At 52.4% G+C, this 16,909-nt stretch overlaps 1 protein-coding gene across 1 annotated transcript in view; it reads right to left on the reverse strand.

The window, feature by feature from the left end:
* JAK1 (Janus kinase 1) overlaps positions 1–16,909 on the reverse strand; it is a 112,583-nt gene that overhangs the window by 2,172 nt on the left and 93,502 nt on the right. The window contains exons 12-24 of the mRNA XM_075999047.1: positions 15,928–16,034; positions 12,905–13,048; positions 12,087–12,174; positions 10,937–11,064; positions 10,193–10,328; positions 8,607–8,758; positions 5,833–5,983; positions 5,595–5,689; positions 4,266–4,458; positions 3,033–3,157; positions 2,517–2,689; positions 700–817; positions 23–133 (exon numbers count right to left, since the gene is read on the reverse strand). Coding sequence (XP_075855162.1) covers positions 23–133; positions 700–817; positions 2,517–2,689; positions 3,033–3,157; positions 4,266–4,458; positions 5,595–5,689; positions 5,833–5,983; positions 8,607–8,758; positions 10,193–10,328; positions 10,937–11,064; positions 12,087–12,174; positions 12,905–13,048; positions 15,928–16,034 — 1,721 coding nt within the window. The remainder of the gene's footprint in view (positions 1–22; positions 134–699; positions 818–2,516; positions 2,690–3,032; positions 3,158–4,265; positions 4,459–5,594; positions 5,690–5,832; positions 5,984–8,606; positions 8,759–10,192; positions 10,329–10,936; positions 11,065–12,086; positions 12,175–12,904; positions 13,049–15,927; positions 16,035–16,909) is intronic.

Raw genomic sequence — 16,909 nt, forward strand, 5'->3', positions numbered from 1 at the left:
CTGTGAAGTGGCCCATAAATACCTCGTCTGGACAGTTGGGTGGACATGGCAAACGTTTTCCCTCTTTTAACGTATTCACAAGCCTTGTGACTGTCATCTGGCCATGAGTCGGGCCTATCATTTTCAGAAACAACTATGTAAAATAAAACCAAACAAAATGTTTTTACTTTGCATACATTTATATAAAAACCAAATAAAGTAGAATAGACTGGAAATTAAAGTAACAATAAAAAGGCTTTTCTCCTTAGTAAATTTCAATGAAAATCCAAATCCTTATTAGCTCTCAACAATCTGTCTGTAATCAGTGTTTCAGACTCTACCAACCAGTCCCTCTGCTGACCAAGGAGTCTGGTCCAGAGAAGACGATCTCATTTACGGGTAAATGAGGCACAGAGAAGGCCCAACCCAGTGCTGCCCCACTCAACTCATTCATTCTCCCAGGACACTGTCCCTCATCTCCACACACACATGATCTGTGAGGTCAGGCTGTCCACAGAACTCTGGGCTCCTTGTGAAAACAGGACTTGAGAGACCCACCGGTCATTATCCAGTAACAAGCCAAGTTAAATGGAGAAGTGACACTCTGCCTTATAACACACACATCAACTGGACCCCATTTAAAAACCAAACTAACAAAGCAGAGGGGTGGACACATTTTAGCACATTAATTGGGTGTTAGATTCAAATGGAGAGACTTACAGCCATGGGACTAGAATCTGAGTCACAGTAAGTGAGCAGTTCATGCAGAGTCACTCCGAAAGACCAGACGTCAGAGGCAATGTAGAATTTACACTGAATTAGACATTCTGGAGCATACCTGAAAGAAAGCAGAACATGAAACCTTCACTTCCTGGGAAGCATATTCCAACAAACCAGCATAACTCCGAAAAGTCACCTCTTTGGTTTTTCTTAGAATTTAATATTTAAAGTATCTTTTTTTTTTTTTTTTTTTGAGACAGAGTCTCTCACTCTGTTGCCCAGGCTAGAGTGAGTGCCATGGCATCAGCCTAGCTCACAGCAACCTCAAACTCCTGGGCTAAAAGCGATCCTACTGCCTCAGCCTCCGGAGTAGCTGGGACTACAGGCATGCGCCACTATGCCTGGCTAATTTTTTCTATTTATATTAGTTGGCCAATTAATTTCTTTCTATTTATAGTAGAGACAAGGTCTCGCTCTTGCTCAGGCTGGTTTTGAACTCCTGACCTTGAGCAATCTGCCCACCTTGGCCTCCCAGAGTGCTAGGATTACAGGCGTGAGCCACCGCGCCCGGCCAATATTTAAAGTATCTAAAGTGTGTATGTATTATGTTAGTCACATATATGCTGCTTATGGTGCACATCTGACATATAAGAGGATCTGCTTTACAGGCTCTCAGTAGCACATATTTGCTCCAAAATAATCAGACTAGTTTGTGCTCTTCATTTTCCTGAGCACATGCTCTCCACGTGGAGGAGGAGGGGCCCCATAAAGACAAGCCCCAGGTCTGATCTTCCTGCTCACCCTCTTCCAGCATTACCTATTTTGGTGTGAATGATACCCAATTGCCCAAGCCAAAAATCAAGGCATTCAAAACCCAATTTCCTAAATACTCCCGAACCTCATGCCTTCTACCAATGACCTCTACAAGCCCCCATGAATCTTTCAGGTTTTATCTGAACACTCAGGACTTCCAGAAAACCAAGCCCGAACCCTTCTATGCTGCTTGTTCCACAAAACTGGCTGTCTCACCCACGAGACTGTCAACTCAGTCTGCCTGTTCACCACCTCTCTACTAGCTGGCACCAAGCAGGGCTCTGATACATATTTTCTGAATGAATGAATGAGGCTTTGGGCTCCACAGGTGGGAGAGGTCTATGTTTGTGTCCACGCAGGGTGCACCTAGGGGGTGCTGATCGATTTTGCAGGGGGGTGGAAGGCTCAAACAGCTTCCCCCTAGAGAGTGTTCTAGGCTGAGAGGTGGCTACAGTCAGTGTGTGGCCTTCCAGCCAGATGACTCTGGTGATTCAGGAGAGGGGGCCGGGTGTGCCACAGATTCTGCTCTGCTCTGTCCGCTGAATCTATTCAAGGCCCACTGTCACCCCTGCCGCTGCCTCCTGCCTGCCCTCCAGCCTCCCTCTGCATGGATATGTTCAAGAAAGGGACCTGGCTTACTCCACCTGCCCACAGTTTAAGGACCGTGTCAGATGAAGGCCCCATCTGGGAAGCTGGGGATGCTGAGCTGGTGCCAAGATTTCTCCCATTCCTTTGAAGATGGTGTCCCATAAAGCACAGGCATTTGTGTAGGCAGCTTTCAGCGAAACAGCCTAACAGGTGTTTCTTGAAGGGAAATATCAATCAACTGCAAATGTTCTAAATCCTCTCTAACTTTGACTCAGGCCAGAGGAATGAGAGACATTAACAAAGCCAGAAAGAGCCTATCCAAACTGTATCTGCAGCAAACCTTGATTGTATTAAAAAAAAACAAACTGTAAACCCTAGGAAGCATTGATGAAATCTAGCTGTTTGATTTCAGTTACCAAAACACAGGGCTGTCCCGGTCGTCCTTAACTGTGTAATACTCCTTATCAGTTTCAATTGCTTTAGTCAAACCGAAGTCTCCAATTTTCACTTGGTGTTCACTCTCAACAAGGACATTTCTTGCTGCTAAGTCCCGGTGAACGTATTGCCGAGAACCCAGATAGTCCATGCCCTACGGGAAAGAAGTAAAGGTCAACCACACTGCTAAAGTCACTTCAGATCATATTTTGCATCTATCACTTCATAATAAACAGAAATGTCATTTCATTCACATATCACTGACAATTTTGGGGGATTTGACTTTTATGCAGTAATAAGACCAAACTGATTCAAAGAAATACACATTTAAAGCCATGCTTAACAAATCCATTTACTTTCTTAGTGGATTTTTTCATCCAAATAATGCTGAGCAAAATACACTCATCATAAACTTTCCCACTTGGGGTCTAATTACAAACCAATTACTCAGGGCAGAGCGCCTGATGTTGTAATCTATAATGTGCTTTTTCTTTTACCTTGCAAATCTGAACAGCATACTTTAACTGCTGTTTGAGGTTAATTTTGTTCTTATTCTTTGGAAGATATTCCTTAAGACTTCCTGAAGGCAGAAATTCCATGATGAGCTTAATACCATTTCCTCCTGTTTAGAAAAAAAACATCAATCAGTATAAGGCTGCCAAATGTGGGAAGTGTGGGGGAGGAAAGAGCACAGGATCCGAGGCAGAGGATCTGAGCCATGTCCGCTTCTCCCCGTCATCACGAGCAAGTGACTGAAGCGTCAGGATCCTCAGCAGTGGACAGGGAAGGAGACTTGTGCACCCACCCAGAGTCACAGGCACTCACTAAGATAACACAGTCTAGTGCTCTATAAACCACCAGGCAGATGATTTTTTTATTATTTATTTATGAATGAATGAGACAGAGTCTCATTCTGTTGCCTGGGCTAGAATGGCATCAGCCTAGCTCATGGCAACCTCACACTCCTGGGCTCAAGCGATCCTAGTGCCTCAGCCTCCCGATTAGCTGGGACTACAGGCATGCGCCACCATGCCCGGCTAGGTTTTTTTTCCTATATATTTTTAGTTGGCCAGATAATTTCTTTCTACTTTTGGTAGAGACGGGGTCTCGCTCTTGCTCAGGCTGCCTCTGAACTCCTGACTTTGAGCGGTCCTCCCGCCTCGGCCTCCCAGAGTGCTAGGATTACAGGCGTGAGCCACCGCGCCCGGCCAGATGATAATTTTTAAAAATTATGAGCCATGTCATTTCACTGCCGATTTTAAAGTACAATGCATGAGTGGTACGCTGGCTTGCAAATAATAAGATACAATCATTAGTAAATACTGCCTGCCACCTTGATCTAGATGACTAGAAAAAGCAATGCTCTGGCCTCTACTGGATCAGAAGGCTAGGAAACGGGGCTGAGGGGTGGGCATCAGTTTCTTAAGGCCTGAGTGTGGGTCTCTGGATGGTGACACACAGTCCCCAGCACGTGAACAACCTGGAGAGACAACAATGGAACCACCCTGGCAGGCAGAGATGCTGGGTCCTTCCCTTGGACCCCTACAGCTGCTGAGGGATGTGACATGTGACAATGCACATGACCTGGAACCCATGAGAGCTCATAGGTGCTGCCAGCCAGCATGTTCAGATGGCCCAGATGAGGCCAAGGGTTGCCTGCTCTGCACTGGCCTTTGTGACCCTGGACAGTCACCACATCTTTCCCCCAGACCCCACTCTGGACAACATACCGTCTTCCGTGCAGATTCCTTTGTACTTCACGATGTTCTCATGATAGAGGTTCCTTAAAATCTCTATTTCCTTCTTCAGATCAGCTATGTGGTTACCTCCGCTCTCAGGCTTCAGAGATTTGACAGCCACCTGTTCCCCTGTATTGTCACCCTCAGGGTCATACCTGCAGAGCTCAACCTTCCCGAAGTGGCCCTGGAGGGAAGGATGCACACGCTATTATCAGAAAAGCCCCAGCCAAGGCCAGCAGGAGCAAACTTAGAAGATAAGTCTTGTTCCTCGCGGCTGTTTCCTGGAAGGCCAGGAGCACAGTCTGACCTCGCCGCAGAAGGCTCTCACCTGGACTCCACCCACTCGCCACGCCCCCTTCCTCTCTTGACCTCGCAACCATCCCTATTATGGAGCCCAAGGTAAGGACGGTAGCAGGTGACTTGCTGAGCCAACGCATCAGTCCCAGTTCCCATGGAAATGTAAAGCACAGGAAATGAAGGCTATTTCTGGACCTGCAGGACAGCTATGGAGCTCTCTGAAAGCCCTGGGCGCCGGCTCCAGGGCAGGCACCACAGCGGAGCTGCAAAGAGCATCTGCAGAAGACGAGGGATCTGATCCCAGCTAAGCCACTCAACAGCGATGTTGGTTGGCCAAGTCACCACATCTTCTGAGCTGACTCCTGAGGTGCAGTGCTGACACACAGCAGCAAGAAACCCCTGCAGGGATGTTGTGAGGCGCTGAGGATACCGCGCCTGTGAAAACGCCCGGCACAGAGGCTGGACGCGGCAGATACTCCAGACGTCACACAGTCTTTGTTTCATTAAATAAACAAAGTCTGCATGAAGCTACAAATCCCGGCGGCTTCTCTAGTTAACATTAACTGCTCAGCAATTCCCATTCAAGGTCCCGTGGAAAAGCTGACGCTCTGTTTTGGCATTCTGTGCAATCCATCCCTCATTTACAGAGCCTTGCAGGATATATCTGGCTAGAAAAGTAACAGACAGGGATTTTTCTGCTTCTACCATATTGATACCTATTCCCCCATCTCTCTCTTTTCTGCAGGGAAGTATCAAGTCTCTCAAGGGAGTTGGCCAGTGTTCTGTGTGCGTACGCGGCCACACGTGCAAGCAGGGACAGACGTCCTGTCACCATGCTTGTGTCAGATGGAGAAAGACACAATCCTTGTGAGAAAAGTGGTTTCAAAATGCACTAAGGCGCTTTCTCTTATAAACCCTGACCCACAGTGAAGAAGAATGGGGAGCAGTGTGCGTGCAGAAAGGTGCCAGGGTGCGCAGGGGACTCCGCCATCAGCAACAAGGGGTGGTGTGGGTGCGACTTGCCTCTCCCAAGTCACGGATCCTCTTTAGGAAGCGCTTTTCAAAATGTGTGGGATCCACTTCAGCTGCTGGCTTTTTTTCTGAAACGATGTCTGGATCTAACAGAAGAGGAAAGAAAATAGATGAGAAAACGCCAAGTGACCACCAGGGATTGCCCCTCACACACCCCAGTCCCCGCACGCCAGCCTGCTCCCCATGGCCCTGGCTGATCTGGGCCAGAACAGCACAGGCAGTGTCTTACTCTGTTCTTCAAGCTTATTAATGTCTCTCATGATGGCTCGGAAGAAGGGTCTCTGATTGGGGTCGTAATTCATGCAGCGGGTCATGAGGTCAGCCAGCTCCTTGCAAGATGGTGTCACGGGCCTGCACCGGCTCTCATAGAATCTCTCTTTCTGGAAGGAAGAAGGACACATGGAAGAGACCAGAGGAACCACCTACAAACCTGTTAGCCCAGGTCAGAAGGAATAACCATTCCCCTACTTGATTCTCAACATCTCTGCTGAAAGGCAGATTTCCTGAACCAGTGTGTCACCATTGCCTTATTCCAGCATGGGGAAATCTCAGTCCTGATACTAAAATAATCCAAACTCAAGGAAGATGGGCAGTACAGCCCAGTCCCAAGGAGCTGCATTCCAGTCAAGCCATGCAACCCTTCTGGGATACAATTTGGCAACATGTATAAAAACCTCCAGATTCTTCACACTCTCTGACTCATTAATTCCAATACTGAATGACTCAGAAATAAATCAGACATCAACAAAGATTTAAGTACAAAGGTATTCCCTGCAGAATTAGAACACTAACAACAACTTACATGCCAAATATAAAATTAGTCAAGTAAATTAAGAGTTAAATATAACAACTGACTGTTACATCAAATTTGTAAAAATTTTAAGACTTATTAAATATCATAGAAAAGTACTCACAGCATTAAATTTTAAAATTCAGAATATACAATGATCTCTTGCATGGTCTAGATTTTGTTTTTTTTTTTTTTTTTTTTTTTTTTTGAGACAGAGTCTCACTTTGTTGCCCAGGCTAGAGTGAGTGCCGTGGCGTCAGCCTAGCTCACAGCAACCTCAAACTCCTGGGCTCGAGTGATCCTTCTGCCTCAGCCTCCCGGGTAGCTGGGACTACAGGCATGCGCCACCATGCCCGGCTCATTTTTTTTTTATATATATATCAGTTGGCCAATTAATTTCTTTGTATTTATAGTAGAGACGGGGTCTCACTCTTGCTCAGGCTGGTTTTGAACTCCTGACCTTGAGCAATCCGCCCGCCTCGGCCTCCCAAGAGCTAGGATTACAGGCGTGAGCCACAGCGCCCGGCCTAGATTTTGTTTTTAAAAAGAGATACAAACAGGCCAGAAGACAAAATATGCTAAAGTGTTAATAGTGATCTGAGATGATAAAAATACGGCAGATTGCTAATTTTTTATAGTTTTATTTTCTAAATTTTCTTTGACTGTTTATCACTTTAAAATTCAGAAACAAATAACTGAAGCCACTTTAAAAGAGTAAGTGAAATCACTGCACTCCAGTTTCTACTCTATAGCTGGGCCCCAACGTACTAGTTTCTCTCTGGTCCCTGTGGGTCCTGAGGTGGAGATGGGTGGGACAGGGCCCAGAGGCCGGGGCGGGAGGCCGGGGCGGGAGGCCGGGGGAGGACTGGAATGAAGCTGAGAGCTGACCCTGACCCGTCATCCATACATCCCTGCTCCAGTGCAGCTGGCAGAAAGGCCATCTGACCCCAGGGGACACAGGAGGAGAGAGATTCCAAATAGCAGATTTGTAGATCTGATGGCTTTGATGGTTGTCGAACCTGTGGGTTTTAGCTCAAATCCTTTCCCAAGTCCTGTACCATCTTTAAAAAAGTCCTGCAAGTTTTAAAGCCTCTACCTCTTCAATATCTCCTACATGTACACTCTCCACACTGGACTCCCAGGCCATTTCCTTGAATCTCATGCCTCTGGGCACCAGTCTCCCTCCCTGGCTCCCCTCGGCCCATCCAGCCCAGCCACTACATCCAGATGATCATCCCAAAGCTGACTCCGAGCACCTCCCTCCTCCTCCCAAATCCCTCAATGTCACACATCACCTCAGGTAAATGCCGACTCCTCAGCCTGGGACTCAGGGCCTTCAACAATCCGACCCCAAAGAGCCTCCCCACCGATCAGCATGGCTCCTCTCTCACCCCCAACACTCGAGGGGAACTAAACCCCTCACTGCTTCCCACAGAGGGCCGAATGTCCCCTCCGCTTGGATTCCGACCAGTCTCCCAGCTGGAAGTGGTGCTGCCCCTCTAAGCACATAAACACATTTCAATAATCACCAACTGGTGGGGAGAAGAGGGGTCAGTGGTCCATCCTTTCTACTGTTATTTTCACTACTTTACCCCTCTGGAGTTACAGTCTCCACTTTCTCCACAAGTAAATTTCTAAGAGCAGGTCAACACTCGCCTGTTCTGTGTTCTAGCTGAGGAACCCAGGTGAGTGTCTGGAGCTGCCTGATTCTCAGTTACCTGATCTGTAAAATGAAGAAAATGACACTGCCCTACCTAATTCGTAGGGCGCTTGGGGTGACACTTTGTGGAATCCTTACTAAGGCCCCCAAGGGAAGGCAAGGCCTTGTCCGTTTATCATGTACCCCAGTGCCCACCCAGGACAATGCCTGACACGCAGCAGGAACTCAATCAACAGACACCTGGGTGTTGATGCTTCTGAATGACCCTCAATCTCAGACAAAGACGACCGTAACAGCCAGCGAGCATGCACGGTGGTGTGCCTGTCACTCTACATGCATTTACTTAATCTTCACAACAACCCCAGAAAGTAGGTTTATCCCAGAATGAACCTGAGGCTTGGGGAAGTTAAGTAGCATTTCAAGGTCACAGGCCACTGGGCCTGGCAGATTCACACTCGTGCCCACGGCTTCCCAAAGCGTGAGGCTTCCTGACAATCTCCGGGAGCGTCTGACAGCCCTCGCGCTCCTCGCCCCCTGGGAAACAACTGCTCACCTCGATCAGCGTCTTGTCTTTCAGGGGGATCTCGCCGTTGTAGCAGATTTCCCAGAGCGTGGTTCCAAAGCTCCATTTGTCAGCAGCCACACTCAGGTTCTTGGAGTCTTCCACACACTCGGGAGCGATCCATGGGATTCGCTCTATGCACTCTGGAAAAAGACAACAGACATTTACAGATCAGTTTCTGGGGTCTCCTGGGGAGCAAATCACTGTCACTGCAGCAAGATCCATGAGCTAATAAAAACCACTTCAAGCAGTGTGCACCCAACACGCACCATGGCCACGGGAGTCCTGGGGAGCCCGTTAGACATGTGGTCTCCCAAGCCCCGCTCTGTGCTTCTGGGACATCAGTCTGGGGCAGGGAAGGGCTGCTAGACTGGTCCGTTAATCTCGGGCTCCTCAGGAGTGCCGTGTCAAGCCAGGCATAGAAAGCCCTGGCCTCAGGAAGAGCAAAGCACCCCAGGGTGGGGGCCATCACCCTTGGGCAGGGGCAAGAACAAGCGTCATTTAGACAAAGGAGGCTCATTCCTGAGCCAGGCCTTCAAGACCAGGCCCCCCTGACTTTCCCAATCTTCTGTCCTTCCTGGAGCAGGCAAAACCCGAGTGCAGGTGGCACCCCAGGAGGACGTGCCTGCAGTCCCCTGCTGTAGCCCCACCTCTCACTGGCCTGCAAGGCCCCGATGAACCCCCCTGCCTGCCCCCTTCACCCGTCTGCTCCCAGCTCAATGTCTCTCTCCTCTGAATCCCCACGGTGCCTCTCTTGGGGTCCTGAGCTTCTCTGCTTGTTCTAGAGTCATCTGAATCTGTGTTGCAGACCCTTGCGGAGGACAGAACCTCCGACAGGCTGCTGGGCGATGGCCACACTTCACGCAGGTGCTGCAGGAAGCTTCCCACTCCCCTTCCGAGGAGTGATTAGGGTCTTGTCTGTAAGGCTTGTTTCTCATCCGGATTCCCTTCCAAACTTAGTCCACTCTTTGATTACATTATTGAGCAAACTCAGTATGCCGAGTTGGTGGAACTCAGTGCTGAAGACGGTGCAGGCGATGGCGGCCACCGGCACCAGGCTGGACACGCCGGTACTCCTGCCACGGCTGCAGGGCTGGGAGGCAGCCCTAGCTTCGGTGTCTCAGCTCCCAGGTCTGCCCTTTCCTCTGGAGCCCACAGCTCACCATAGTTCACACAGAGCACGTGAGACATGGCAACAGCTCTGATAAGGGGGTACGGCACCTCCCGGCCTGCCCACTGCTCACAGTGGGTTTCTACAGGAACACAGGAGGACCCAGGAGGCCCAGCTCCTCCCCCGACACCTCTCTGACCACACTGGGCCCCAACAGAACCCCCCGTGCCGCCGCAGCACCTCGATCACAGCTCCTTCGCTGCAAGGACCAGATGGGACTCCGACGAATTGTGTCCACCCCTGGGGTCAGTGACTGCCCCCCCCAATCAGCTCTGCACCCTCCTCCTCACGGCACCCAGCAGGAACACTCCCGTGTGCTGACTGTGCTCTCTAAGGAGACCTCCATTCTCCCCACTGGCCTGGCCCCTGGCCCAGGTGGGGCCCCGGGCAGGGGAGGGACACGTACCTTGCCTGGACAGCACGGTGATGGGGATGCCAGGGTCGCTGAGCTTGATGAAGGGGCCGCACTCGGTGTCGATGCCCTCTCGGGCCAGGAGGAGGTTTTTGGTGCACACGTTTCCATGGACCAGGTCTTTATCCTCCTGCAGAGCAGAAAGAGCGAGTTCAGCAGGGTTGCCCGTCTTCCTCCCTTCCCGTAATTGTTTCCAACCCTGGTCCGTCAATCACCCCTCCCTACGCCCAGCTACAGCCACCCGGGCAGCCTGGCCCCCCACCAATCATGTGTCACTTGGCGCATCACGCGATGGCCCTTGGTTCCAGTCCCCTCACCAGCACAACAGGGAAAACGGTGAAGTGTGTCTCGCAGGGCTTTGCGGAGATTAAACTGATTAGATCTGTGAACCGCAGGAACAGCTGGCCACGGCGAGCACTCAGTACACGGCGGCGACCTGGACGCCAGCAGTTGCTCACACTCACTCCCCCAGCGCTGCACTATTTCTACCCTCTCCACACGCTGCGGCACACAAGTCAGTCCCCTCTGATGTGGTAACAGTCCCCTTCGAACAGGGGAGCACGGGGAACGGTCCCAAATGACCGGTTTCACTAAGCACCAGGCACACCTGTGCTCAACCACAGGGCCCTGGCCCCATGGAAGCCCTGCAGCCCTGTGGTTTGCACCTTCTTCCTGCCACTCCTGCTAGGACACTCTCGTTTCTGATGGGGGCCACCATGGACAGCAGAACATTCTTACCAGGTAGCTCAGGGCACTGGCCAGCTGTTTGGCAACTTTGAACTTCCAAGGTGTGGTGAGAACATCACTTTTCCGGTGCATGAAGAGATCCAGGGGCCCGCCTTCCACAAACTCTTCCACCATGATATCTACAGGCACAAAAATAAACACATGTGGAACCTTCTGTCTGTCTAGGACAGTACCCTCCTCCCTCGTCCCCTTACGCGAGCACACTGTAGTGGACAATGCTGAGCTTCCAAGCGCACACGTCCTGGGGCGGTGCGAGTGCAGAGTGCTTCAGAGGGGGACAGGCCTGGTCCAGCCCCAGGCTCTGCTACTTCTAACCTGGGTGGCTCTGTGCAAGTGGCACCTCTCTGAGCCTCAGTTCTCTCATCCGTAAAAACGCAACAGCAATACCTACAGCTCCCGGGAGTCTGGGGAGGGCTGTGTGTGACAAGGCACGGAGAGCCTTGGTTAAGGCCTGGCACACAGAGCGAGGGCTCAGGGAATAGCCGCCGTCACTCCTGCTGCTCTTGTCACACAGGGCAGCACGGGGGTCAGGCCGCTCACACAGCAAGACTTCCCGCTCAACAGATTCACACGTGAGCACATGGAATGGCCACATTATTGGATTTCACAGGGAATCAATCCACTTGGGGTTAAAAAAAACTTCAAAATATATATATCAGGAAATCAGAGGCTGAGGCCGCCTGTCTCTGTGCAGTACCTTCGGCCAAATGGCAGGTGAGGGGCAGCAGGAGCCCACAGGCCCACCCCTCGGCAGCCCGACAACCAAGAGCCACCCAAGCCCGTCTGTGGGCGGCAGGCCTGGCCACCCAAGGGCCCAGCTCCACCTGCTCCGGGGGCACCCGCCTGGCTCTGCCCGGCCCAGAGCTGCTTTGTCTGTCAGGGACGGCCTCATCTCACTCGCCCCAGCCTCCCGGGTCTATGCAGCGTAGGGCCCAGACTTGGCAAGAAGGAAAGGTTAAATAAATGAGTGAAAACAAAGGGGTTTTAGTTCCATGTCCACTATTAACAAATGACCTGCTCAGTAACCCCGTTTCCTCGATTGCAAAAAGAACAGCAAGAAGCGGGGGCAACGTGAAGGTGGCAGGAGCCCCAGCCCTAGTCACAGCACGCACTCGCGCTTCCCGCCAGGGCACGCACTTACTCTCCACGTCACGCACGCAGACACCGTAGAGGTACACGATGTGCTTGTGGGAGACCTGCCTCATCATGCTGGCTGCCTCAAAGAAGGCCTGCGGGAGAAAGGGCGAGGGGTACCTGGGCTCAGCCAGTGGATCCGGGGGCCCATCGCTGTCGCCATCCCAGCCCTGAAAACCAGGCCCTGGCCTTGACTGTCCAGAGGCACTGCCGAGCCTCTACCTCTGGGCGACCCCTCTGGGAGGTGGGGCGGGGTGTACAGCAGGGCTGGGGGGTAAGCGGCTGGCAATTTCCCCACTGGACGCCCACCCCACCTCTTTCCCTTCCTTTAAACTCCAGGAAATAACCATGTTTAGCACTATACTGGAAAAGGGAAACCAAGGCAGCAGATCTCTGCTCGAGATACGGCTTTATCACTCTCTAATAGTCTGTGGGATCCTGGGTGAGTCATTTTACTCCCTTGGGCTTTAATTTTCCAGACTGTCGCACGGAGGGGACAGGGACTGTATCAGGAACTCTGAGGCCACTGGCTAGCGTCCTGGGGCTCCACAGCACCCACTGGCACTGCAGTTTAGGACACGGGAGTGGGGATGGGCAGGAGGGGACAGGCCAAAGGTGAGGGGCTGTCACCTCATCTGCAATCCCAGATCACTCACCTCACACGCGGGGGCTGAGCCTGTACGTGAAGAAAGGATTCTGACTAAAAGGCCAGTGTGAAAACCGCTGGGCCAAAATAAGGGCCAAAGTCCTTCCCAACCCACGGTGCTCCATGGGCTCCAGAAATGGGGGGATGGGAGGGGGAGAGGTTATGAAGAGGACACTTGCCAAGGAAATGTCCCTGTGGCTGGGGTCTAAGACTTTGAGGATCACTTTTATTCTCTTCTCCTCGGAAGCTCCTTCGTCATCCTTGTAATCCATCAGGGTCCCAGAGTAGATGTGCGTCCTCGTGCCTCTCCCAAGGTGCTCGCCCTGCGGGAGGAAGCAGAAGGTGGGGTGACCGTCCCTGCAGCTGCGGTGGCGGCGGAGGCTGGGACTGAGTCCTCAACAGGAACAGAGATGCGACGGGACGCGGCAAAGGCTCCCGAGCCCCACGGCTCACAGCCTCCACTGCCCTGTCCTCCGCAGGCCTCCAGGGGAAAGGAAAAGCTCCTTGGCCAAACACAGGTGGGACGTTTCCTGGGCCGCGGAGGGCAGTCCTCACAATCCCTAAACGGTCCTTGCCGTCTACCTCCAGGAACAGCCTGTGGCCGAAACTCGATCCTGACTTATCACAAGAAACTCAATCCTGACCTATCATAACGCCGCAAACCGTGCCATCACCAGCCAGCAAACCTGCCCCACCCTGGGCCTCCAGAGCAGAGGCCAGCCCCCCCCAGGGAGCGCCCCTCACAGGCCGGGCCGCACAGCGAGGGGCCGTGTACATCCCGCTCTCCTACTTGCTGGCTGTTTAACTTGCAGACGTTCCTCATTATGCTAACCCTGCCCGCTCTGCAGACGGGGATGATAATGGTGCCTACACCTCACGGGGTTGCCATGATTATGGCTCAAACCAGGGAGCAGGTATAAAGGCTCCTGGAACAGACTCGGGCACGTGTGGTAGAAACCCACCTGCTGAACCAACATGTCCTGTTGGAAAGCCCTCTAGACCGTGTGGTCACTATTTCTCACAACAGAACTGTTCAGTTCCCATCCGTCCACCCAGTGCGTGCGCACGTACACACATGCTAAGCTTTAAAATCACTGATGCAAATCACACCTGCATTTGCCCCAGCAATCTCACAGAGGAGAAGGCGACGTGAAGACGTGGGCAGAGACTGCAGGGATGGGAAAGGGGACGGTATCCCCAGATAAGTGACAGGAGGACCCAATGAGATCGCCTGTAGCAAAGCCCTGGGCACACAGTGATTTGCCTCTGAGGACCCTTCCAGTTTGAACTTCAATAATTCTGATTTTAAAATTCTTAATATCTGGAAATTAAAATGTGCCTTGTGAAACTTAGGCACTGTCACACGGTTAACATTCACCCCACAAAACTTGTAAATGAAAGGCCTGTTATTCTAGGGCCCCTATAAATTAAGACAATGGACTGTGGCAAATGCCTGGGGAATCAGCCCTGGCCCCCACAGGAACACACACGATTGTTAATTCGGTATATTAATTTGCACAAACACCATCATTTGTCATCTGTCAGAGCAGAATGGCGAGACATCCGCCCTGCCCACTGTATCCTGGCAAGGCCCTTGCCTTGAGTACTCATTAACGCCGCATCTGCCGTGAAGCGATCCATCACGGTTATGGGAAGCTGTACTCCCAGAACACCCCATAAAAGCCATATGCTTTCAGGATAATTGCCCTTCCCCAGAGGCTTACTTATCCCAGCGGCCAGGTCATGGCACCATGTGGTCAGGATCCACAGCAACCCGCAAAGGCCCACGGGGCCCCCTCCAGCCTCCTCCTCCTCCCCGCCCCCCACCGCCTGTGCCCGGCTACCTGCTGCCCAGCCCCCGGACCCTGCGCTGATGCACCTCCCCAGGAACCAGCCGTCCTCCCAGGACTGGGTCCACATCCTGCCGCACTTCCCTACGCAGGACTTGGCTCTTGATAATGGGATTGCCTCCCTGAGACAGACTAGAGTCTACCTTCTCCTCCTCCACCAGACTAAGCCTGCAAGGCAGCGACCGTGCCTGGCGTGAGCAACGCTCAGCCGCCGCTGGGCTGGACGCAGATGGCGTGGAGGACAAGGGGTCCCCTGCTGGAGGCTTGAGGCGGGGAGGAAAGGCAAGTCCCAACTACTGTGCCAGGCTCCCTGCAGAAAAGAGGGGGCGGTACCACAGCGCTGGTGATTCTCATGTCAAGACGCAGCTCTGACACCGCCACAGGGACAGAGAACAGTAAGGATGGGCCTTCAGTGGAGAAACTGACCACAGTGGAAGAGAGACAGCTGTCGCCATGGACTTGCCACTCCCTCAAAACCCTACCCAACACTTCCAAGGATGCACTTAAAAAGGTAAATTAATAAACCCCCTGCCTAAAACCCTGCCCCAGCTGCTTCCATGCAGCAGGCCCACGATGCACCTTCCAGCACCTCCAAGGTGTCACAGGCTCTTCCAGGCAGTGGACGGCCCGTGCAGACCCCGCTCTGCAAGGCTGCTGGGGTGCTTCTCCGACAGCCCTCCCCTCTACGGCCCTGTGCGAGGGGGCTGGGAGGGGCTGCAGAACACTAAGTGGGATTTGCCTGTGCCTCACAGCCCTGGCCAAGGCCCCGGAGCAGCTACCAGGACACTCTAGGGCTGCCTAAAGCGGTAGATTCTGGGCAAAAGGCCTCCAGAGACTGGGATGTTGGTCTGAGCCACTCTGAGAGATCTGTTCCTTAAGATAGTTCTCCTTCAGGCCTGAATTGTGCATGTCCTCTTGTCCCCTTCAGGGTGTTCTCTGTTCCCCTAGCTCTGCTCCTTCTGGAAGCATCATCAGCAAGAGCAGGACTAAACTCTAGAAGTGCTGTCACACAGCACGCCGTGGGCAGTGAGGGTGTCAATCACGCTTCCCATGGAGACCTGCCTCCTCCTACCGCATCAGCACTCTGTCACGGCGGACGGCCCCTGCAAACCCAGGAAGCCCCACAGAGCCTGACTGATCTAACTTCCTCCAAAAGCATCTCTGAGGAGCATCGGTGAGGCTGGGTGGGACAGAGGACACTGGCTGAACTGCTCCCTGTGGAAGCAAAGTCGCCTTGGTTCTCTCCACTCGGAGTTCCCAAAACACAAATTGCATTGCCCCCAAACCCCCAGCTACTCCACTGTGGGCCAGCAGGACCAAGGCTGGACCCAAGACCTGCAGCAGTGACTCACCTGCATGACATCTTTCTTGAGGATCCGATCAAAGCTCAGCTGGCTCATGGGGTAGACGGGCTGCCACTCCTGGGCCTTCTTAGTAGCCACCAGTAGGTTGGAGATCTCTGTGGGGAGAAGGGAGAAGTCTGAGCATAGTTCCAAAGGTCCAAGATCCCAGCCAGCCAACGTCTGCTGAGACGGCGTTTGTGTCTGTAGGTTTAGTCCTTCAACAAACACTTGCTGAGAAGTACTTGATTCCTGCCCTCCATGAGCTCACAGGCTAAAACAGAGCAGACACTAATCGAATAAATCAACCTATCAAATGGAAAGCTGCAATTTGTTCAGCTCCTCTACTCGACAGGCACGTGGCGCTCCGAGGTTGGCACGGCAGGAGTGACCTGGTCAGAGAGGTCAGGGAAGGTTTCCCTCAGGAAACGGAGATTTTAAAACCTAAGAATGGAAACTCCAAGAAGGCAGGGACTGTGTCTATCTTATTTTCTGTTCTACTTCCACAGCCGGGTACGTGGCAGGCACTCAACAGGTGCCTGTGAAATGTATGAATGATTTCTATGAAGGCCGAGAGCTGAGGAAGGAGGAAGAGCAGCGCTTTGGGCCTAAGGCGCGATGAGAACCATGGGAGTAGGGAACAAGAGCTGGGTCTGTGCCAGAAAAGCAGGGCAGGTGGCCCAGAAGAGGTCCCATCTGAACCTCCCTGGGCCCCGCAGCGCCTGCCCCCAAGGAGGTGCTGACCAAACACTCCCCGGACATCAGGTTACGCACGGACCATCCCTCAGATTCTGCTGGTTGCAACAGCAAACACAACGCGTTATGAAAGCTGCCGGGCCAGGGCTGGTGGGGGTGGCTGACTGGGAATTATTATCCACGGAAATCGCCTTTCCCGCTGTGGAGCTACTGCAAGCTGTGAGTTTATCGTGGGGCAAGAAGGAGCTTCTAGATTCGGACTAGCAGTGAAAGTACTCTGAGAATGGCCTGTATGTAT

This window comes from Microcebus murinus, chromosome 2 (genome assembly GCF_040939455.1).
Source record: "Microcebus murinus isolate Inina chromosome 2, M.murinus_Inina_mat1.0, whole genome shotgun sequence".
Taxonomy (NCBI): Eukaryota; Metazoa; Chordata; class Mammalia; order Primates; family Cheirogaleidae; genus Microcebus; species Microcebus murinus.